This window comes from Chlamydotis macqueenii, chromosome 15, assembly GCF_036417535.1.
Source record: "Chlamydotis macqueenii isolate bChlMac1 chromosome 15, bChlMac1.mat, whole genome shotgun sequence".
Taxonomy (NCBI): Eukaryota; Metazoa; Chordata; class Aves; order Otidiformes; family Otididae; genus Chlamydotis; species Chlamydotis macqueenii.
In genome coordinates, this window is record NC_141570.1 from 15,694,813 (window position 1) to 15,718,055 (window position 23,243).

Sequence of the window (23,243 nt, forward strand, 5' to 3'; positions counted from 1 at the left end):
ATGCTACTGGTTATTGCCCCTTTTGTGAGATTACAGGATTGTATTATGCTTTATGACTTCTCATCTTCTAGAATAATGGCATTTCTGTTTAACACACAAACCGTGATAGAACTTCAATCAAAAATGCTGACTACAGTATACACTAGAGGGTTAAACAGAAATTCCTGAGAGAATACTAAAGCATACGTGTTTTTACACTTATGGATGCTGAAGCAAATTTTTTTTTTAATGGTATGGATTTTTTTTTCCTTTATTAAACACTGCAGCTGGCCATATATATTCTTGTCATTAATCAATAATTTCTATTGTTTATAACTTTATGTTATGAAAGGCTAGAAAGCGCAGCTGACTTAGAGAATGCTAACTTAAGTCAGGTAAAGGGTTGCCAAGGGATGGTGATTTATTGTGAAATCTGGGAAAGATCAGAGTGAATGTTCCTGCCGAACCCTTTTTTTTTTTTTTTTTTTTTTTTTTTTAATCAAGCAGGATCAGATTTGCAAGTAATAAAATCAGAAAGCCTCCACTTAAGTAAATTATTTCAATCTCAATTAAAAACAATGTTCTTGTCAGAAAATATTTAATGTAAGTAGTTCTGCTGCTCTGAGTCTGGTGCTTTGTCAGCTAAACACCGATCTTAACTTTCAGCGGTATTAGTGGTGTAAGGCTGGGAGTATACCTAGGCAAGGCATAAGTCTCTACAGGATCAGAGCCCCATATTGTACTTACTCATATGTAGTAAAGCTGTCTGCTACAGGTACAACTTAAACTGTAGCCTCTATCATAGGATACTCCAAACTATGATAAATATTATTTTTTTCTTAGTACCAAAGAAGACTATTATTATGAAATTATCCTTTTTATTTATAAATATATTTTTACTTTAGTAGCAAAGGCATGCTATATTTTAGAGGTATCTTATGTTTTAATTTGGTCACTCAGCAATAAATGTAACTTATTTATCACATTCAGAACTGCTTTTTTTGTATATCAGTCCTCTAATTAATTATTAGTATGTGCTATTTATGAGGTCATTTCTTTAAGTGGTAGCCATTGGTGCAGCAATACAATAAATAATAATTATTGCTAATGAAGTGTTCAAAACAAACCCAGGAGTCAAAATAGCAGTGCTTGGCAAAAACCAAGCACGAGTTGAAAATTATTATTTATCCAAAAGGTTTGAAGACCAGTTAAATAAAAAGATAGAAGATTCAGTACTTGAGCTCTATTTGTCATACTTCCATCTTTTAAAGATCTGCGTAGTAAAAATAATTCAATAAGTAAAAGAACAAAAAACTTGCACATTTCTTTTTGTAGCTGTTTTTTTTTAAACAGTGACAGGAAATTTCTTACGTATAGCAGGTTTGCAGTGTTGGTTTCAGGAACTGAAAGTTGCTTGATTTCTTGAAGCTTCGAAAGACCAAGCAACAAAACCTGTGTGATACAGCAGTGTTGTTATTGAGGATTTCTGGTGATTTTGTTTCAATTTTTTAAATTATGTCTGAAAATTAATATCAAGAACTCAAGATTGACAGCTGTCTTGCTGTCCTATTTTCCAAAAATCATTAACTCTTGACTATGTTAATATCTTATTTTACTAAAACTTCACCTCTGAGATATAAGCAGAGACTTGAAGTTGGTTACTGGTTGTTTTTCCACGTGTATGTTATATGTCAATAAACTTCTTATTTCAGTGTGCTTAAAGGTAATGAATAGAAGTAAACAGTTAGTTGCATTAAACAGAAAATTATCAGCTCTCTAGCAATAGAGTAGCTTCATCGTCAGGCTCTTGCACTTTCTGGAATTTCATAGAGATTGAACTAGTCATAATTGACTAACACATTCCTGCATATGTTGAGTACAGTGAAATATATAAGCAAGGAGTACTATACCAGATGAAAATTCAGGCAATTCAGTAGAATGAAAGGTAAATGAACAGGTAACACAGTAAATCCTAGTTTATGTGCATAGCAGGTGTTGGTTAAGCCTCAGATTAGAGGTTCAGTCACACTTTCCCTGCAGCGTGACTATTTCTGTGCTTTAATGTGAGCATGAGAATAAGTGTTACCAGATCTGGGCAGATGCACCTATCACCTGCAGTTTATGGAACGGATTACATGCTCCAGCGTGCTGTGTTACATTGGAAAGTAACGAACCACAGCACTTCGGCTTTAGCTGGAGTTTAGCAGAACTCTTAAAGATGACGCTGACTGGCCGCATCTGCGTTCTTGACTGCACAGACTGGTTTGTTTTGGATTTGTCTCAAGATTGGAATGGGACCGCCTGGGAAACTGCCCTCAGGGATAAAGGAGCAGAAGAGAACTGGCAGCTATTTGAAGATATTTTTCTTGCAGCACAAGAGCTCTTGATTCCTGTGTGTAAGCAATCAGGCAGGGAAGGCAGGAGACCAGCATGGGTGAATAAGGAGCTCCTGGTCAAACTGAAATGTCAGAGGGAAATGCACAAGCAGTGGAACCGGGGACATGTATCCATGTATACCAGCACGTGTAGAGACGAGATCAGGAAAGCTAAGGCATGGCTGGAGATGGGAATTAGGCAAGGAATTTGAGGAACGGTAAGAAGGGCTTCTACAGGTATGTTGATCAGAAGAAGATGATTAAATAAAATGTGTCCCTGGATAAAAAAGATGGGAAATGTAGTGACAAGCCATATGGAGGAGGCAGAGGTACTCAATAAATTATTTTGCCTCAGTTTTCACTAGCAATCACTCTTCCTACATCTTTCAAGTCCCTGAACCTCAAGGCAGGGACTGGGTGAACCAAATCTCTCCCATTGTAGGAGAAGATCAGGTTCAAGTCCACGTGAGGAACCTGAACACATAGAAGTTGGTGGGACCTGAAGAAATTCATCCCAGGGTCCTGAGGGAACTGGCAGATGTAGTTGCTAAGCCACACTCCATCATGAAAGTCATGGCAGCCAGGCAAAGTCCCCAGTGACTGAAGAAAAGGGAATCTCTCACCCGTTTTTAAAAGCGTAATAAGAGTGGTTTTATCAGACTGTATGGAGCCATCTGTAGCTGAACTCTGTCAATAGCTGAAAGTGTAGTGACTAAGGAATAACTCGAAAGATGGTATTTCCTGTGTATTTTATTACTGTAAAATATAAAAAGCTGCTTTATTCTCTTCCCTATAGCCAGTAGTCTGGGTAGATATTTACAGATATCTATATTAAAATACTTAACTCATCTACTTATAAATCATAAAAAAAGGAACAGCTTTTTGAAAGTAAAAACACAAATTGCGTGTGACTCATGGGATAGATTTTATAAATTTTTTTTTTTGTTGTAGTAACATAAACATTTGTGACTGGTAAGCCACTTTTTTTGCAATTCATTTAATCTTTCAAATACAGAACAGGGACTATTTTCTCCTCACTATGTAATTTCAATTCCCTTTTTTTGCTGATGGTATTTCTGGTCATAAATAGAGATGCTAAAAAAATAGGCAAAATTTGCTGAAGTGATTTGCTGAGCAGGTTGCATGTACATAAGCAAAAGATGCTCAAGTAAACTTAGAACTTAAGTAAACTTAAAAATTTCAGGTGTTTGTTGGAAGGCAAGTTTCAAGAGTGCAATCTGTAAAAAAACTAATATTGTTGAGATATTTATAAATTAATTTCCTAGTCCAAATGGTGAATAAATTTTCTTAATTTGTTCTAACTATTGTGCTGTTTTGTTTACAGTATAACTTCATTTCTGCTAAATCTGTATTTGTGTAATTTGGCAGACATTTCTGAAGGCCATTAGTTTGCTTGCAAAGTTTCTGCAGTATTAAGTTACCCAAAGACTGGAGCTGCCCATTAATCAGAAGATGAAGAGCTTCCACTCACAGTGGCAATAAAGCTGTATATTTTAGTCAAGAATTTTACACCAGTCGAAGTGACTAGAGTAAAATAATTTCAGTAGGTGAAACACAGAGGGCTCTAAACTTATTAAAGTATGTCAGTAAATAATAGTTGTTTGTTACTAGTTTAATTTCCGAAATTTCTGAGGTGTTCAGTTTAAGCACTTACGGGGACTAGTTGTAAATGATATATACCCATTGTTACTTTGGTTAATAAAAATGGTAATACCTGTGCAAAACTGAACTGCTTTCAGTGCCATAACATAATTACATCATTGAAAACGGCATAATAAAGCAAGCACAATGAAGCCTAGCTGTATGTAATTTCAGCTGAAACTTTCTTTGGAATGAAAGATACTGGCTCGGTGTGGGGAGCACTTTTAAACTGAGGAGGAAAACTAGCTATCTTACTGTACTATTCATTTGGGTTAATTAAATTAAGGTGTAAAATTGTACCAAGCTTTATTGTGTGAATGAGTTGGTGGAAAATTGTTGTAGTTTTGCTCTGATAAGTGCTACTCTTAACAAAAGAAAGGCCTGAAGTGCAGCTTGATGGAACATGTTCTTATAAAAATCTCTGAGTGTGGCTGTAGTTATCCAGCTGTCTTAGACCAGAGATGTCTGTCCAAGAAAGAGAACTTAAAGTTTCTCTCCTGAATGTTGTCCTGTGTTTTCACAGTGATAGAGCAGCTGTTATTTCCCAGGCTAATGTGTCATCTGCAGTGAATCTCAGCCTTTGGTTTTGGAGAAAAATAGTATAGGAATGGCTATCCAAAAAGAAAAAGTTGCGGGCATTATGAAAGCAGGGAAACTTCCTAGTTTGCTTCAGAGCTGTTCTTCCCATCTTTATGGCATGTTGATCAGTAAAGAGTTTTTTTGCTCTTTGGTCTTCTCTGAACCCTCTGTGTGGTGAGAAGGTGAACCAGGAGATGAGTAGGATGATCGTCGTAACAGGGAATCAAGCTGTACATGTGGTGTTGATCTGTATTTGAAGAACGTAAATTTATCTCCATTAAGCTCCATACTGGTGGAGTTGTATTTCATCCTGAAAATAAATCAGTTATAGTTAGGTTAGGGATCTTTAATTTAGACTGCAGTCTACAGGGCATTTAGATCAGCAGAGCAATAGTGGATTTAATATCTTGGAGATATTTTGCTCATTTCAACAGTTTGGTCTCTGTGGTATAAGGAATGATGTGTAAATTCTGCCCTGAAATACATCTATTTGCAAATATAAAAACAGTGCTTATCTGGTATTGTTAATTTTACATCCATTATATTAGACTGTGTGTTTAGATGATAAATGCAAAATTTATAACAGCCGTGCGTGTCACTACTCAGTATTTCCTGGGTACAAACCCTCATTTTGTGAAATCCTAAACACTGGAGAACAAGTTAGCCCTGTCCATGCCTTATGAATAATAGGAACGAGCGGGGCTTTGTCTTGTCCCATCACTTACCAAAAAATTTGAGGTGGGGTGGGAAAAAAAAACCCTCTAAAAAAAAAATGTGAAATTTAATAGAGACACAAGAGTCACTGAACCCATGTGAATGTTCTTAACTAAATTTCGCTTACTGGAGTTCAGCAACACAGAATAGGACCTGAAGTTCCCGTGATGTGGATGATTAACCATTCTAAGACATTGTGCTGCAATGTTTGTGTGGTATCCTGTAGTTCCACTGTTGAAATGAATCTTGGTCTTTCAGCGTAATGGGGGCCAGACATACCGACTCTTTTGGCATACAGATGTAGCAGCAAGAGTGATCGTAGCTTCCTAAGCTTTTATCATGAAATAAGGGAACACACATCGTAGTTGATGTTTAATAATCCAAAGAGGTGTTTAAAGGTAAATTTAATTGAAACAAAAATTCATTTTAATCCCAGTAGTTTGAACTCCTCACTGAAGGATCTCTACAGCTGTAAGGAAAAACTGTTTGATGTAAATTATTACCTCTCCTTTAAGCAACCACTTTAGTAGTAATTAAAGTGTAGTAGTGAATATTACAGTTTAGCATTAAAGTTATCCCTGCTTTAGTGAAAAAGTTGAAAGTTAATGCAAAAAAAAAGCATACGGTACAAGTAATAAAATTGTGATTGAATATCCATTGCAAACGTATTAGTGGAATGGTAAATAAAGGAGAAGGATCATCATGCATGTTCACATACTGAAATTTTAATCTGGAATGTATGCTTATGTTGAACTTATTGCATGTTATTTATTTTCATTTTATGGACAGACTTTTGCTCTGTTAACATTGCTGCTGAATAGTTGTGGGCATAATATTTTTATTTATTGATGTTATATGCCTATATCTGCAGGCCATTGCCTTCATTTTTTATGGTAAATATAAATAATGTGTGTCTTCATATGAGCAGAGCACATTTTGCTCATTTAGCCACGTGCTTACATGATACTTGAAAATAACTTAGTGAAGAGCATTATTCAAGAGTCTTCATGGTTTTCTGACTGTTGTGGAAGTAGGAGAAGGTAATAAAACAAAGAAAAATGAATTTGGTTAAACATAGTTGCATTAAATGCTGTGCTTAAGAGACACCAGCTCAGATCTCTACAGAAGTGTTTTGGTTTTTTTTTTTTTTCCTGCAGGATGAAAATGTAGCATTCAGGAAACAGGGAAAATGGAGCTATCAAGTAAGATAGAAAACAGTAGCAATTGAAACAAAGTCCAGCTTTAGCGTCGCAAGATAAAGTCATAATCCTTCTGGTTGATCCTAATAGATTCAATTCCTCTATAAAAGTCCATAAAAGGGTAAAAAGAGTTATTTCAGAATTATTTTGTGTCCTAACAGTTTCCCAAAATAGAAGCTCTGGATCATAACTTTGTATTAGCAAATGCTTGTTTTCCAGAGTAGAAGTTTATTTATCCTTCAGTGTCTCAGGAAAGACTGTTCTGCTCCGCTCCGTGACGCTGGGGCTAAGGAGGAAGGAGCAGCAGGACCTGATTCTAAACCTTGGCGTTCATCTTTGAGCCTAGAGCTTGCTGAACTTCCTGATCTAAATTGCATAGTAAAGCTGTCGTCTGTTAAGGTGACATGGGATACTTCAGGTAACTCAGAGAGGTGACATAAAAGTTTGGGTGAGAGATGACAGAAGTTCCTTCAGAGTCGTAAGCACACTTGTTGCATGATGGCAATGGGCTGACTGTGTTCAGACAGCTCCTTAGACACATGGGTTTGGTTAGAGCTGTCTTGTGGGTTTCCCTATGCAGGGATTCATGGTGAAGTGAAGATATACCCCAAATCTTTTCTGTTTTTCTTCAGTGGTTCAGAGTGATCGTTCCAGCCAGAGAGGGATACCTTCTTCTCATTAGTACAGGAGCAGCACAACCGATCTGAGGGAAGTGCTAGATATCATCTCGGTGCTCTCCTGGAAGCTTCTCAGATATTCTGCAAGTGCTGTAACAGAACCAGAATAAACAAAAGTATACAATTACACTGTATTAAGCGCTTTTTTTTTTGCTGTTTCTACCCAAATTCAGTTACTATTTATGTAATCTGTCTGTGGCAGACCCTGCAGAGTTACAGTGTACTTTCATACTTACATTGTTGTTAATCCATAAAACAGCTAGTAAGGTTGATCTTTTGGTGAAAAATCTAAATGTGAATTCAAGTAATTAGTAATGCTAATTCTATGCAAATAGATATTATGATAGTTTTATTTAGTATCTTACAGTCAGTTTATGGTGCAACCTGACTTCCAGACTTTCTGTCTGATTTTGTAGTTTCGATCAAGCTGTCTCCAATTTAAAAACTTGGCATAGATATTGTATAATGGTTTATTTTTTTTTACTATCTGTGCACGAAGAAGAAATACGCAGCAAGTACCAAGAGGTATTAGAAATTTTTGTGAGTTAAAAAGCAGAGATATGTAGTAGGAAGTCAAAAGTTCTGAGTGTTTTTCCCAGTACTAGGCACTGGGAAGAGCATTAAGTTGTCGTAGTTCAGAGCTACAGGGTCAGCAGAACAACTTTTGGCTGAGAAGCACATAGATAAAATTTTGGTGAAATGTTGATAGTGATGAAAGTAATTAATAATCATGTCTACAAAGCTGGATAAATATATCTACTGCAAATACCTAGTTCAGAAAATAAGTGTACATATTGACTATAGGCAATATGCAAAAACCACTTGAGAGTGGATCTCTAGTGTTACCTGGTTTGTTTTGTATGCTTCTCTAATTTGAGTTCATGCAGGGTATAGAACTTGCAGTGCTTGCCTTCCAGTTCTTTCCATCTGTCCCAAGACACCATGTGGTCAGCAAATTGTGGTCCTGTAAATGGCGAGTGTTTATGTGATATCCTTCTAATTAACTCCACAGTACCCCGATTGTGAAAGTGCATCAGACATTCAGAAAAATGGAAGCATTTTTTGTATGTTCACAGTTCTAGCAGGTTGTGAACCTATCCCACAACTTCTGTATGTTAGACATAATTGAGAAAGCCCTGGTTTTGGACTGATATAATAGAACCCAATTTTGGACTTAAAGAAGCTTTATTGGTTTTTGCATGAGCTGGAGAACATGCTGCAGCTTGGGGAATTGATGTTTAAACTCTATTTTCAGCCTGAGAGATGAGAACTATAGAATGCTATGGTCATCTAGAAGCACATCAATTGAATGTTGTGAGTTTTAGTCTACACTATATATGCTGTATTTATCATCACTGCATCTACTTTTCTACCTCTGAGGTTTTCTTTCTGATGCTACTTTGCTCATGTAACTGTAATGGACAACAGCAAACTGTAACACAGTTACACGAATGTTTTTGCAATCACTGCATTTTTTTTTTTCTGCAAGTGTTATGGACTATTAGAACATAGCCTTTGTATTGCAGAAGCTTGCTTTTTAACATCAGGTTTTCAGTACTCTCTGTTGAATTCATACTTCTGTTTAGAGTAATCCTTGAAACTTTAGCTCCTATATGAGTGCTTCAACTCTGAGTATTGCATTCTGGTGAACCAACATGGATCTCAAATTTCCCTTATTCTACTACAGTGGATTTGTGCACATCTCCTAATGCCCAGTCTGCATTATCTTGAAGGGAGAAGGCCTCCCCTTTTCCATACAGAGAAAGTAGTTTCAACTAGAAATTGTGTGTGCTATCACATGCAGAAAAGCTAGCTTAGCATAATTCTAAGCCAAAGACAGCAAGCAAGGGAAAATGAATACAGTGGACATTATGTTTTCAAATTCTGAAAATATTCAACAGTTTTTGAGTGACTAAGTGTGTCCCAAGAATATTCAAAACTTTGTAAGGTGTGGTTACCACCTATACCTTCATGTCTTTTACATCACCAAAATATTAAAACAGGCATATTTCAGCCTGGTATTATGGATGTTACGTAGGTATGATTATTTTAAGTTTTCTCTTTATTTTATGCGTATATCAATGAATGTTAATTTATTTTCTCTAACATTAGTGAGGTGGTCTGTAGTTAGTATTTGGAGAAGCATTTTTTGTGCTAATCTGATCAGTGATTATAGGAATATATTAACAATTTAATCCCAGTGTGATTTATATTTTTTTGATGTGATAAAGCTTAGCTATAGAAACAAGACTAAGATATCTAATTTTGTTGCCCCCTCCTTGGATAAATATAGCGGCCCAATTAAAGTGTCAAGAAATGTGAGATCACTAATGAATCGTTGTTCTTTTTGTTTCATTATTTTTAGTTCCAGGTATCTCTGTAGTGCATTTTTCGTAATCACAGTAAATAAACCTACTGCTTGAATGATTATGAAGGTAGGAGAAAGAAGAAATAAATAAGCAGCGCAATGCATGAGCACCATGCAATCCGTCCTTGCAAAATGTCATCCGACTACCATAGGGAAATCACCACGTACTGCTGTGAAGAACTATGAGTTGACTAATAAGTCAGCATGTCTGTAAGACGATGAAAGCTTCTTGAAAAAAGCCACCTGCATAGTTGTCTTTTCATGTAGATTTTGTGTAATAGATTATTTAAAATCCAAATGTAAGTTGTACTTCCACCAGATTTGACATATATTTTCCAACTACCACACACACAGAGTAAATACTGCAAAGACAGAGAATATACCACACAGCTTGTAGGTTATTTTGATCAGGATCATTTTTATTTTAATAACAGTGTCTATTGGAAATTTTCTGTGCTACAAGAATTGCTTTATGTGAAATTTTGTGAATTTGGAATATTAATGTAAGATAAATTACTTTTAAATTGAATTTGTGGAATGCAATTGATTGTGTTTGCCTGGGATGAATAAGGAATTATCCACACTTATCTAAACCTTAGATATGCTGCTTCTGAGCAAGTCGGAGAATAATTTAGGAATATTTCTGATAAGGTGCAGTGTATTTCACATCTCCTTAGATTACTTGAGAAACAGAAAAGCAATGTTATGGTAAAGTATATATTTAAACCATTTTTTATAGGTAAGGTAAAGATTGAATTTTTCAATTTATTAAAAGAAGTATCAAAAATTTTCTACCTTTATCTCTGAGACCATTTTCTTCTTGAAATCTTTGCGTATCTTTAAAAGACAGTTTTATTTGTTGCAGGTTGTGGGGTTTTTTTCCTGCAGACAGCAGAGATTTACATTTGCTCTTCTCCTTAGAACCTTGCTCCAGTGTATGTTATTGACCAGCATTTTCCAGTGGTTACAACAAACAAAAGGATCATAAGACATAAAAATGGATAGATGACTTGATTTTATTCTGGCATTCACCTTGCTTAACTATAAAAGCTTTTCTCCATTTGTCAACAGGGAAATAATTTTTGTGAATTCTGCAGTAGTAGATGTTAGTAACAGGTAAAATCCATCCAGGAGGGCCAAGAACCATGGAAGCTCTTCACTGTTAGCTTCTAATTTACAGTGAAAATACAGTTTATTAGTAATGAGTAGCTTCTAACTTAACATGATGTTACTCACTTGAAAAAATAATTTTGTTTTGATTGCAGAAGAATCCACTGCTTTCTGAATGGCAAGCTAACAATTAGTATCTTCATTACAATGCAGAAATTTACTTCTTTATCTAATGAGTGAAGAAAGAAACTCAAATGACTACAATAAACAGGATTTCCTAAAAAAAACCCAAACAAACAAAAAAGAAAAAAACCCATACAGTTGGATTTGATTTGCAAAGAGCAATAGCAGGCGTATGTCATGTGTCATTACAGGAGAGAACTGGTGACAGTATTATTCATTATGTGGTTTCAGAGTGCCCTAAATTGGAGTATAAGATTATTGGAAGTGGATGATTTCCCCAGATTACTGCTTAATAGTGACTAAAGGGCCCACATTACTCATATTTGCAATGAAAATAGTGCCAAAAACCAGCAGTAGTTGACTGGAATGAAATGTGGAGCCCTCAGGGTTTTAGCTTGAGATGCAGCTTAATTGTGTGTTTCTTTCTTAATACAAATGTCCCTGAGTCTCAGAGGCTGGTGTGCTTTCAGCACTTGCAAATTGATCCAGCAGTTTCCAAAGTATTTACTGGTTTTTTTTTCTTCACTGCTTTCTAAACAAATTATTTTAATGACTTCACAGACTAAAGTAGGTTTTCCTGTTTCTGACTGTTTATCATTACCAAATGCTATATTCTGTCAGCTTTTGTTTATTTCCTTTAATCTGATTAATATTCTATAATTACATGGTTGGAAGTGAGTTAGAGTCTGAATTGTCATGAATGGAACCTTCCTTTTCCAATTCTAGAAAAATAGGCATGTAAGAGTGACCCGACTGGGGTACTTTGCTGTAATCCCGTTGATCTGTTGGTTGCTCTTGTAAATGAAGCGTAGGTGTTGTGAATAACTTTTAAACAAAAGCAATTAATATTTTAAGGCAGATTTACTGAAGTACTTTTAGGAAGAATTTAAACTCTGAAATTTCTTTTGGTACACTTGTTAGCCCTACTTTGGATAATTTTTTTTTACTAAATTGGTTGTAGCGTATGCATAGAACATTCTTGTAGAACAACTAAATTTGAAACAACCTGAAACTTAAACAAATTTGTATTAAAAAAAATCATGTTGTGTTCCTTTTTTGGCATTTAGAATTTGTCTCTGCCACATCCCATGAGATGAAGCAAAAATATTGCATTACTGTCAAAGAAAATGGTTTTTGTTGTGTGAAGGTGCTGGACTGAAGTGTAGAAGAAGGAGTTTTAATTCAGTGCTATGTTCAATTCCTGGTATACCAAACTCAGACAAGACTTCTCACTGGTGTGCTTTAATTCTCTGCTCATAAAATGGAAGCAGAAGTACCTTCTTTTTGTCTATTGAAAATGTAGAGTGCAAGACTAAGTTTTACATAGAAAATCCCTTGGGAAAGGGACTCAAGAAGTCATCCTATCCAGCTACTTTTAAAAGCAAGGCATGGAACGACAGTATTTAAATGCTTTGTTACAAACAGGTAGATGAGCAATGGAAGAAATTATTCCTGTGTTGCATCCTGTCTGATACATAATGAAATCATGATTTCTACCTTACCTGCAATACCTCATAAATTTGAATAAGGTATAAAGGAAACCCCTGATTCTGAAAATTACTCTTACACTCTTTGAATTCAGAGGGGTCACTTAAGTCTTTTTGGGTCAACATGGTTGACTCAGAAAGCAGATAGAATTAATTGGTAGAATCTATTAATAGTAGCTGATTATAAACAAGATCTCAAATATATATTCAAAATAAACTGGACTGTCACACCTTCTGAGTTTCACTGATCCCTGAGTAGTACATCTCTTAAAGTTTATCTTACGGCTGTGTTCTTCAAAGAGAAAATCACTGATGAGGGTTTTTAATTGTTTTTATTTCTGTTAGCTTAAAATATTAAATAGCTGTCTTATCATGTTCAGCAAAATTTCCAATGAACATTTATAACTTTTGTAGATCAGTCTTTTTTTTTTTTAATATTTGTTAGAGAAATGGCTGCCTGAATTCAGCCACTTACACAAATGAAGTTATTTGTTATGTTGTACTAATTGCAAATTTCTGCCTTTCAGAAATTACTTCTGCAGTTCATATTTCTGTGATACAATAAAATATTAACTGTGCAATGAGAAGCATGATACTGGGGAATCCCTGAGGTGTTATGCAATTAATATGAAGGATGAATATTAGTAAAGGTGTCTGGGCTGATTTAATATGATCATTTTTAATGTGTAGGATAAATTCAAGATGAAGAATAAAATTGATCTAGTTCATGCTAAGGTGAGAATTCTAAATTTGGAAATAAAATTTTTCTGGAAGGAGAAAACCTGTATGAGAAGTACAAATAACGTTCTGAAAAACAGAAGGAAATTATTTTCATGTTAGGGCAAACATACATGAATGATCACATAATAAGAAATTTTTAACCATTATTTATGTCTCATAAATTTTTGAGATCAGTTATTAGGAGATGAAAGCAACATTCTGTTGTTCTGTGTAAAACTCCACTGAAATTATTATATTCCTTCCATTTCCATGTAGCAAAAATTCTTGTTTTTTCAGGGTAATGTTTCTTCCCCTATTTAGTCTAATATTGTTCTTCCACCTCTTGGGAAGAGGGACATCATTGGTTGTATTATGTTTTCCCTAAATCAAAAAATACTTTCACTGTATCAGATCACAGATGAACAAGTGGGAAAAACTTGTTATTTAGTAGGGGTTTATCTACACAGAGCATTTGGTCTGACACAGCTGGCGTAGTGTCATTCCCTGCTGTACAGGACGTATTCAGGAGAAGATGACTTCTGTTGTGTTCTAATCTTACGGGTTTGACTTGCTAGCCTCAAAATCTCTGGATCTGACTCCCCCCCTTCAGTCCTTGCTTTCATTTGCTCTAGGGAATGTTGCATTGCTCTCAACATCCTGCGAATACTTGCAGTTCTTTATTAAGACAATATTTTTCAAAGTATATGCGAAGAAAATACATCTCTAAGTTTCTTAAGATGGAATGTATTTCTCCACTGCCTTTGCTTCAGTAAGGGCAAGGGGACCTTGTTTCTTTTTATTCTCTCTAAAGCATCAAAGATGAGAAATAGATAAGCATGAAAATACCTCAGGTGTCCAGCTGCTATGTCTTCTTTATATGCCAGTGTTAGTAACAGTTGACCAAATATAGGACAGGAACGTATTTTTTTTTTTTTCTCAGATCATCTTGAACCTTTATTTTTCCTTTGGGCTTTCTCAGCAGTAAATAAAATAGTTTGTCGTCTGGTATCAACTGTCCGTGTATCATACAGTCAACTCCCTGCCATTTTGAGAATGGTGTTTGTTATTTGCCCTGCTCTGGTCTCTGCCTTTTAACGTTCTTCCACCTCTTCTTCTCCCTCTCTAAGGTGTATTGGAACTGATTTAATGGCCTGTGGACTGGATGTCAGACCAAATGATTTGGTCCCTTCTATCTTTGATTTCTGTGATAGCTCTGAAGTACGGGTGTTGTATATCCAACTCTGCTAGTTAGTTGCTGTCACAAAAATTAATTCCCATCTGGAAAACTTGGGTATTATGTAGCAGCTTCAGAAATCATATATATTAAATATTTGGAGAAAAAAAAATTGAAAGTTTAATCTAATTAAAATACTCATCTAAAGAAAAACAATTTGGACTTGATCTGCCACATATTAGAGCACGACTGGAACTTAGACCAGATATTAATTACTATTCCAATGTTACACTTTTTTTTGTCTAGTAATTAGATACCATGAATCTGTACAGTTGGTTGGCTCATCCTTGTAATAATCTTTTCTTTTCATGGCCAAAAGATATAGTGCTTTACCCATTACAGTTTCTGTAAGCTTCATGCTGTTAATGTTCAACTCTGTTAAATACTGTGTCCCAAAACGCAAAGTATGCAAGGGAATACTAATTGAAATTACTGTATTTACTTCTCCCTGAGGAAAAGTATCAATGTGGTATAATAGTATGTCTCAGGGCTAGAGATCCTGGAATTCAGATTCACAATAGCAGCAGTCTGCTTTGTGCTGAAGATAATAGGAGGCAGTATTTTGCTAGCAGCAGTACCTTTCATGTCTATTCTGTTGTATGAAGCCAAAGCCTAAGGCAGTTAGATAACGCGTATCAATATTAATAGCGACAAAACTTTTATAATATTCAGGGAATAAATATTCACTACTTCTGTTTTAATCCAGAAGCAGAGTGCCATTGTTGCTGGATGTAAAACCAAATGGGGAAGTATCTGCGTCTCTGCAGATGGAATCTTTGAAAACAGAAATGACTGAACAGCATCAAATAGGCAAGCCAGCAGTGCAGGCTGTGCAAAATGAAGTTTGTCTTTTTTTCACTTCTTCACACACTACCTACACCTCTGAGAATAATTGTAAAACCTCAGTTGCATGTGTCTCTGGAAAGAATCTGTACTTTCCCCGTTTTTCACAAAAATATTGCTCATCTATATTTCAAGTTCACGGTAGGAGGTTGCTGCCTCATCTTTGCATAAGCTTGGCGCACACAATATTCTCAGTGTTTGTTTATTCTGTTGGCTGAAAAATAAACCTTTTCAAAGAACTAGAAACTTGCATTCTTTCCCTAACTAATACTGTATCCCTCTCGTTGTCTACGTTCATCAATATATCACTTCAATGAAGTAATGATCTTGATTTATCATGAAAGGAAACACATCTCTGAAGAGCTGTATTTTAATTTCGCAGAGCTGCAGCGCTGTACGTTTAGTGTAGCTTTAAGCTGAACGCTTCATCATTTAATTATGTCACCATTAGCAGCTGCTTATGATAATAAAAACTTCTTGTGAGTTTTACTTCTTCTGAAAAGTACAGTATGCACTGACACGCTTTTGCTCTCCGTTGGACTGTCACCATAGCACATAAATGACGCTTTTTATATTGGGCTGTGGAAGACGGGCCAGCTGAAAGGAAAGCAGGTGTTTTGCTCAAGCACACAGATTTTTGGGCTGAAGCATGTCCCAATGATGTTTAGTTAAGCTCTAATAATGATGTTGATGTGATCTGTTGTGGTCACTGTATTGGTTTGAATGTTTTAATATTTGTGGAAAAGCTCAAATCTAATTCTTAGGTTAAATTTGTGTGCTATTACATAATCAAAGATACGGTCTGAAGTAGTGTTTATTTCCATGTCTGTACGTGTTTCATGCAGAGCTGTGCCCACTAACAGCAACAAAATGTTTGCTAAAAGTTTTGCAAATATATTTTAGCAATATGTAATATTTATTTACATGTTTTAGTGCAGCTGCACGTAAAATATGTGGGTTTTAGTTAAGAAATCTCTTGGGTATTTTTTGAATGAGGCTTTGTCTAAAGTTGCAATCACAAGTGCTTCTCTATTCTCTGAGAAAATAATTTTGTTCATTTGAAAGAGAATGTGAAGTACTCCAAATTAAAGGATTTGAAATAATTGTTCTAAATATTCCACAGAGCTGAAGTCCTGAGAATCATGTCTTTTTCTCCTCAGCGAACTGCCTACTGATGTTAGTACCCTGGATTAAAAGCCTCAGTATTTTACAGATTGAGGTGACAGGTGTGATGCTGCCAGCACATTTTTTTTTCTAGGACTAAAGTTGTTATAAACAACAGACATTTATATTTTTCATCCACAACAGATAATTGGATGCATAGTTTTTTTGGACTTAAAAAATGTTATTATATAATTATATAGCATTATATATATTATATATATTTTTAAATTTTGAAATATTAGCACAAAGGCTATATTTGTATTATATGAGAACATGTTTACATTTAATTATAGCTTCTCTTTGTTGTTTTGTTTAAGGGACTGTTAAAAGATTGCATAGGTATAAAGAAATAGTCAAGCACAGTTAAAGAGAACTTTTTTTGGAGAATACACTTCTCCAAAGCAACTCTTTTCAGCTTTCAGTGTCAAAACAGCTTTTTTTTTTTTGTCATTCAAGAAATTCTGCTGAAGTGTTTTGTATCTAGTGTTCTATTTAATGTTTCCATACTATTTTGAAGCTATGAGAACACCTGCAAAATCAGAGCCAGCGATAGCAAAGTGAAATACTGGTAAAGTTTCAAAAATACCTGTGGGGAATAATTCGGTTCTGAAATCCTTCTCATTTGCACTGAGCACAAAGTAGATATGCTCAGCTGTCAAGCTCATAATGCTTATTTTTTACATAAATAATAAATAATAGCAGCATGACATGTGGGCATACCAATATTTTAAAATCAAGTTTACTTCTTGTTTGAGTTCACTTGTGTGAAATATGAGGAATAATTTTTTGAAGGGTGGTGGTAAAAAGTCCTTCCCTGTGGAAAGAATATAGAGTGCAATTCTCCCGCATGGTGTACTTACAGAAATGTACCTTAGGTTGTACTGGAAGAAGAGCAAGGAGGACTCTGGGCTGCTGTTAAATCCCAGCAGTGTCAACCAACCATACGATAAGCAGGTCTTTGGGAGTTTCCTTTACTTTTCATTTAGGAAAATTTGAATATAAATTGACTTTTGACTCCAAAATTATATTTTCAATCTGAAACAGAAGACTGGTGAGAGGTCTTATATGAACTGAGAGAAAATTCCTTAGGGATTAACAAACATTTCCGTGAGAATGTAACTGTGAAGACATCAAAATCATAATTATAATTAACATTCAAATAGATCTGATTGTCAAATCTCTTACAAAATCACTGCAGTTGTTATGATTATCTGCAGTCACAACAATCAGTGCAATATCTAAGTTTATTTATGGGATATATCCTATGTAGCAGAAGTATTCAAGAGATGATATGTGAGAAGTACTCTGAATGAGGCAGCTGTGGACCAAGTCCTGACTTGTAACTTTTTTAATTTCCAGCTTTTACTATTGGATATCAATGTGGCTTTAATAATTTCCTCCTTTGTAGTATCAGGAGTTGGTGTTGGTGTCAGTAAGACATCTTGCAAGATGCAGTGAGAAATGCTAATGAAAAAAAACATGGAAAATTTAAAAGCCAGGTATTGTTTTATTGCCTGTATTTTAACATGTAAAAGAGAAGCCTGTACTGTCTATGTTTCTAACTCCACTTCTGCCTGACTGCTCCTCTGGTATCAAAACCCTAAAACCTTGCAATAATTTTATTCCATTTTTCACTTGGCTCACTCTAAGACTAAGAGGATTTTAATTAGACCTACTTCACAAGCTGTAGTGAGACCATCAGCAGTGCCTGTACATGGAATGGAACAGTAAATGAAGCAAAAAAGATGCTCAAGTTTCAGGCACATTTCATTGGGGCTGACAGTGTTAACTTACTTAGTAAGAAAGCAGTACTCTTCAGTGCTTGAGTTAACTAGAGGAATTCTGTGGCCTGTGACATACAGACAGTTGTATTAGAATATCATAAATAGTCTATCTTACCCTTTAAAGTTTTTCTTGAGAGCTGTTTTGACTAACACACAGGTTGTGTATAGAATGTGTTGTTTTCCTTTCTTTTCCTTTCCTCATTCAGGTTGGAATAGTAGATGCCGTTTACAGCAACATTATCAACCTGCATTCACAAACCTATACCCCATTGTGTAGTATTCCTTTGTTCAACTTATTTGCAGGTTTTTCAGCGGGAACAATAGAGTTTTTCAAAAAATAATTCAATTTTTCAACTATGAATACATCTGGTTAAAATACATGCAAATATCTAGATCTAGTGAGAATTGGGCATATGGCTATAATGTAGCAAACAGAACAAGGACTACAATCGTTACAGCTCTGAAACATTTTGTACAAAGTTATTGAGCCTTATTTTGTAATTCACTAATTTGATATTAAAATTCTATTTGATGTTGTTCCTTTAGCACCCCCCACTTAAATTAACAGTACTGAAGCTGTAACCTAATAGACCTATCTTTCACCCACACTTTGATTTCTCAGAAACTATTAAACAGGAAACGTATTGTTTATCAAAGCATTGTTGTGTATTTTCTCTGATTGGTAAGCAAAACTGTATGGCAGTAATAAAAATTAGAAAATGCTGGTTTTCATTAACTCATCATTTCCCAGCACTTAATATTTGCATAAATCTTTATTTAAAGCCAAGCAAACTTTTAAAATTTATTTTTAACTTTATTCTTATCCCCAACATAACTATTAAATGGTCTGTTTTGCTTGTGGAGCAGGTTAAGAGAGGCTACTGTATATAATCCGTGGACTTGAGGCACACAGTGGCCTAAAAATAGGGAATAACCTGGAACTCCGGTTGAATTTTCTCATTCCCATTTGCAGTATCTTAACTGACAAGGTGTTTCCTATTCATTTTAATGGGACTAGAGATGGATGATGTTATAGCATAAGGAGACATACTGAATAGGTCTGTAGGTCTAAGAGGGGTGGCATATTTGTCAGTGATCATACGGTGAGTTATAAATTATACCTGCTATTGTTTGTGTTCAGTTATCCCATTACAGTCAAGGAGTATGCAATATGAAGGAGCGCAGATGGTTCCGTCTCTGCTGACTTCCTTCTGAGTTTCTGCCCCGACTGTACTGCTGGAGGCGTGTTGAATAGGTACGTTTCTCTGCTCTTCTTCATTTCCACAGAGACCTCAGTTGTTCATCTGAGAGCAAAATCTGTGGTCGTTATGTGAAGCAGAACCAGAGTCTGGTTCCTTAATCCAATTTTTTACCAGACTTGCTTTTTGTAGTTCTGGTACGGTCTCCTCTAGTGCACATTCAGTGTTCCAAACGTAGACAATACATTTTGCTTCCTTCTCCCTCCCCTGAATCAGATGGCTGTAGTGTTCCTTGTTCCCCCCAGGGCATAGGAGGTAATGGTCCCTACTCGATTAAACTGGATTTTGCTTAGGAACCTTAGCTCAATTCTTCTCACAAGATTGCAGTTATTAACAATAGATTATATTTTCTTATGTTTAGCTCATCTTCCCCAGAAAGTAACATGTGAAGATGCCCCTCAAACTTTCTGAAGTTTTTATCCCTATGAGTTATTGTAATCTAATATTTAAGCTAAGCAACTAGTAGCTCTTGCAAGACATTTCACACATACTCTTCCCAAGTAGAATCTTGTGTGGGCAGTGTAATATTTTATTGCAGTTAACAAGTTTTGCCTTTCTAGAATGCCATGGGGAAAGTGTCAAAGGACTTCATTTTGAACATTGTTTGCTTTTATTGGAACATGCAACTAAATTAATTAATTCAGCTACTGAATGAGGCTATGGTTTCATTTGTAGTGGTTTGTTCCCCTCTCTCTAATTGTCTCCCAGTCCCTAGACAGATAGGATTTGCCTGCATGCTTAGGTTTATTGTTACGCTGATACACACCTAAAGAGACAAATTTCTCCTTGTGCTTTGGTCCTGCAGCTGAGTGAGGTATAGAAACCCACCTTTGTGTTTCTTCGCTGATATGTTTGGGACAATTACTCAATTACCCTGAAAACCCTACATTAGGTGTGGATTTAAAGGTAGATACCTTTTGTATCAAATGAATTATATAATTAATCTGATCTTAAGAAAGTAGATTCTGCATTACAAACTTTATTACAAGAGCTGTATGAGTTTTTTCTTCATTTTTTTTTCACCTGTTTACTGTGTGGTAGCTTAAACTCCCTGATGTTTGTATAGGAAAATACTTTAATATGCGTGATACAAATGTTTACAAAAGACAAATACAGATATATCACATGTTAAAAACACACCGTAGGGAGGTTATTCAGCACACCTGTGCCATTAATCACAGACAGAATCATTTTACTTGTGTTGGGTGCTCCTCTTAAAAGCAGCAGAGGAATATGTGTTTTTCTGAAGCAGAGTTTAATAGACTCCAGTTGACATTTTCCCAATGCTGGAATCTAATTGATTGCTATTGTTTATGACTCCATAACTATGTTTCTGCATTGAGAATTTGTTATGGAAGATGGATCAATTTCTTAACAAAATCATCCTTTTTTTTTTTTTGTTAGTTTTTGTTTTTCTTTTCCTGTCATTTTTGTTGCCAAAATAAACCCCCAAAATCTGAGCTTGTTCTAGAGAAGAATGTTGTGCTATTGGCAGTTAAAAATTATATTTATCAACTTTTTTTCTTTTTTTTTTTTTTTTTTTTTTGTAACTGAGAGAATAATTAGTAAAATTTAATATCGAATTATGCCAAATTAATGGTGTTAGTATGAGTTCATATATTCTGGAGAAGTGCAGAGGACAAGCTAATCATATTATGACTGACAAAAAGGCAGGAAATTTGATAATACTCAGTAGAACCCAGTTGGAAATAGGACTGCTTAGGATGTGTGATAAATGGGTCTTAACTTCACCTATTGCTAGCAAATAAAAATTATGAAAGAACATTTTTCAAAATTAAATACCTTCTCTTTTGTGTATATAATTAAGATACTTTTTTCCCCTTGGGAGCCCGTTTTGTGCTGAGCAATTTCTTTGAAACTGGACCCATGATGCTAAAATAATAATTTAAGATGTTCAAAAAAATCTTTAGGATTCATTTGCCTTTAACAGATTGGAGACTTTAGGTAGCAAAATGTAAACTTTTCAATCACGATTAAACCTTCATTTTATACTGTATAGAGTTATCAGTCAGAAAAGGATGGTGTATGGCAGTAGAGGAAGAGGAGAATGTGCGTGCTTTGCTACTGAACATCCAAGGGACGGTGTTTTCTTCAGTGCACAGTCGTGCTAGCCTTGATTTCATGTCCAGTGTGAAATGGAAATAAGACTGCTTTGCAGACAAGAGAAAAACTGTTCTTGTTAACAGCAGATTATGTCAAAAACAGAAGGAAGAGGAGAAACTGAAGTCTGATGAGGGAGGAAGGGAGGAGTATAATGTATTTGTGGTAACAGTAGTGAATGAGGAGATACAGATGCAGTGAGAGGGCAGTTACAGAAATAATTTTGGTTGAAGGAATATTTACTTAGAAGCAAATATATAAACTGTAAGTGAACCTTCTTAACCTCCACCTAAACTGATCTAGAACTAGTGACATTCTTTTAGAATGTGTTGTAAACCAGGAATTGTAGCGGTTATGGCTGCTGTAAGGACCATATGTTGTACCCTTCAGTCCACAGGTACACCCAATAGTGTAAGCAATAGTTATCTGACTATTTTTTGAAGGGAGAGAGGAACTTTGGGAGGTATATAGCTTCCATAGATTCTAGGAGAACACATCCATAGCTGAATTATATGAGAACTCCACTTTCCCCAAAGCACTTGTAACTCCAATCTCATTTGTAGAAGACGGGGATAAGATTCTAAGTTGCCAGTTCAACACATTCGGTGTTGTTGAATCAAGTGCTCGGTTTTTCCCTCTTAAACTCTGTCAGTAATTTCGTAGTGTCACTGTGCAAGTCTGTCTTAATTTCCAGTCTGGAAGGATTTGGTGATTGCTGGTAATTCTTTGATCACTTCTTCAAACAACTGATCGTAATAATTATAATGCTCTTATTTAACGAGGCAGCACTCCTTGAAGGACTAAGCAAATATTATTTATGGCTCAAGTAATTCAGGTACAGAGAAGTTTAAATCACCATGTAGTACCCAAGGGAGGGCTGCACTATTTCTGTCTAAGATTTCTCAGAAGAAATATGAGCGCTTGCATCCTATAAGATTTGCTTAGTAGATCTGATGTTCCTCAAATTGTGCAACTTTTTGTGCGTAGGTATAAGGACATTGCATAGATTCTTGCTGGCATAGATGCAGTTCTTTACAAATGAACAGTTCCTCCAAGATTTACTGCCAAGTATTTGTTAACATATTCTTCAGCCTGGAATCTTTTGTACTTTCAGCTCAAATGTCCCATCTTCCTCTGTTCACCAAAAGAACCTATATAAAGTTTGTGGGTAGAGACAACAGTTCTGTCAAGGCCTTGGTTGCATCTAGCCCTGTATGCTAGCTAACAAAAATGAAGAGAATTTGCAAGCATCTCTTCCAAAAACAAACAAGCTAATTCTGTTAGCAAACGACATAGTGAGGTCAGCCTTACTATCTCTGGTCTCTGAAAACATTACTGTCTATGAAATTTTATTTGCTAGTTGTCAGTCCATGGTGTCTGAACCAGTTCTTCCATACATGATTCATAAGGGCAAAGGTCTTTACAAATTTCCACATAATCCTGAACGATTCTCCATCTCTTATAATCTGCTACTTCTCCCTCTTGTATTACACCATGCTGCTTTCCTATGCACCACACAGTTCTCCCACATTACTGTTCATTTCCCTTGCATATTACTCTTATTTTCTTTTTCTTTATTTGATCTGAATTTCTTGGTACATAGAGTGGAACTTGATATATTTCTTTCTTATATCTGCCTTTGAATCAGAGACTAGCAGAATAAGACAAGAATTTATACCAGGGAGATATTTGGTTCATTTCAAATAGGAGAGATCTATGGGAAAAAGGATTTATTGAAAGGTGATGACATTTGCTGCTAGTTCAAAACTGAGGGGAGCTAGAGGG

The 23,243-nt window shown here is 35.5% G+C and overlaps 1 protein-coding gene across 22 annotated transcripts in view; it reads left to right on the top strand.

Annotated features, from left to right (window-relative positions):
- Positions 1 to 23,243, top strand: part of RBFOX1 (RNA binding fox-1 homolog 1) — a 968,785-nt gene that overhangs the window by 472,655 nt on the left and 472,887 nt on the right. For 12 of the 22 annotated variants that reach the window (XM_086759494.1, XM_086759490.1, XM_086759501.1 and 9 more), the window contains exon 4: positions 6,467 to 6,511. The exons of the other annotated variants lie outside the window; for them this stretch is intronic. In XM_086759494.1, the coding sequence (XP_086615620.1) occupies positions 6,467 to 6,511 (45 nt within the window). The remainder of the gene's footprint in view (positions 1 to 6,466; positions 6,512 to 23,243) is intronic. 22 annotated transcript variants of the gene reach the window in all.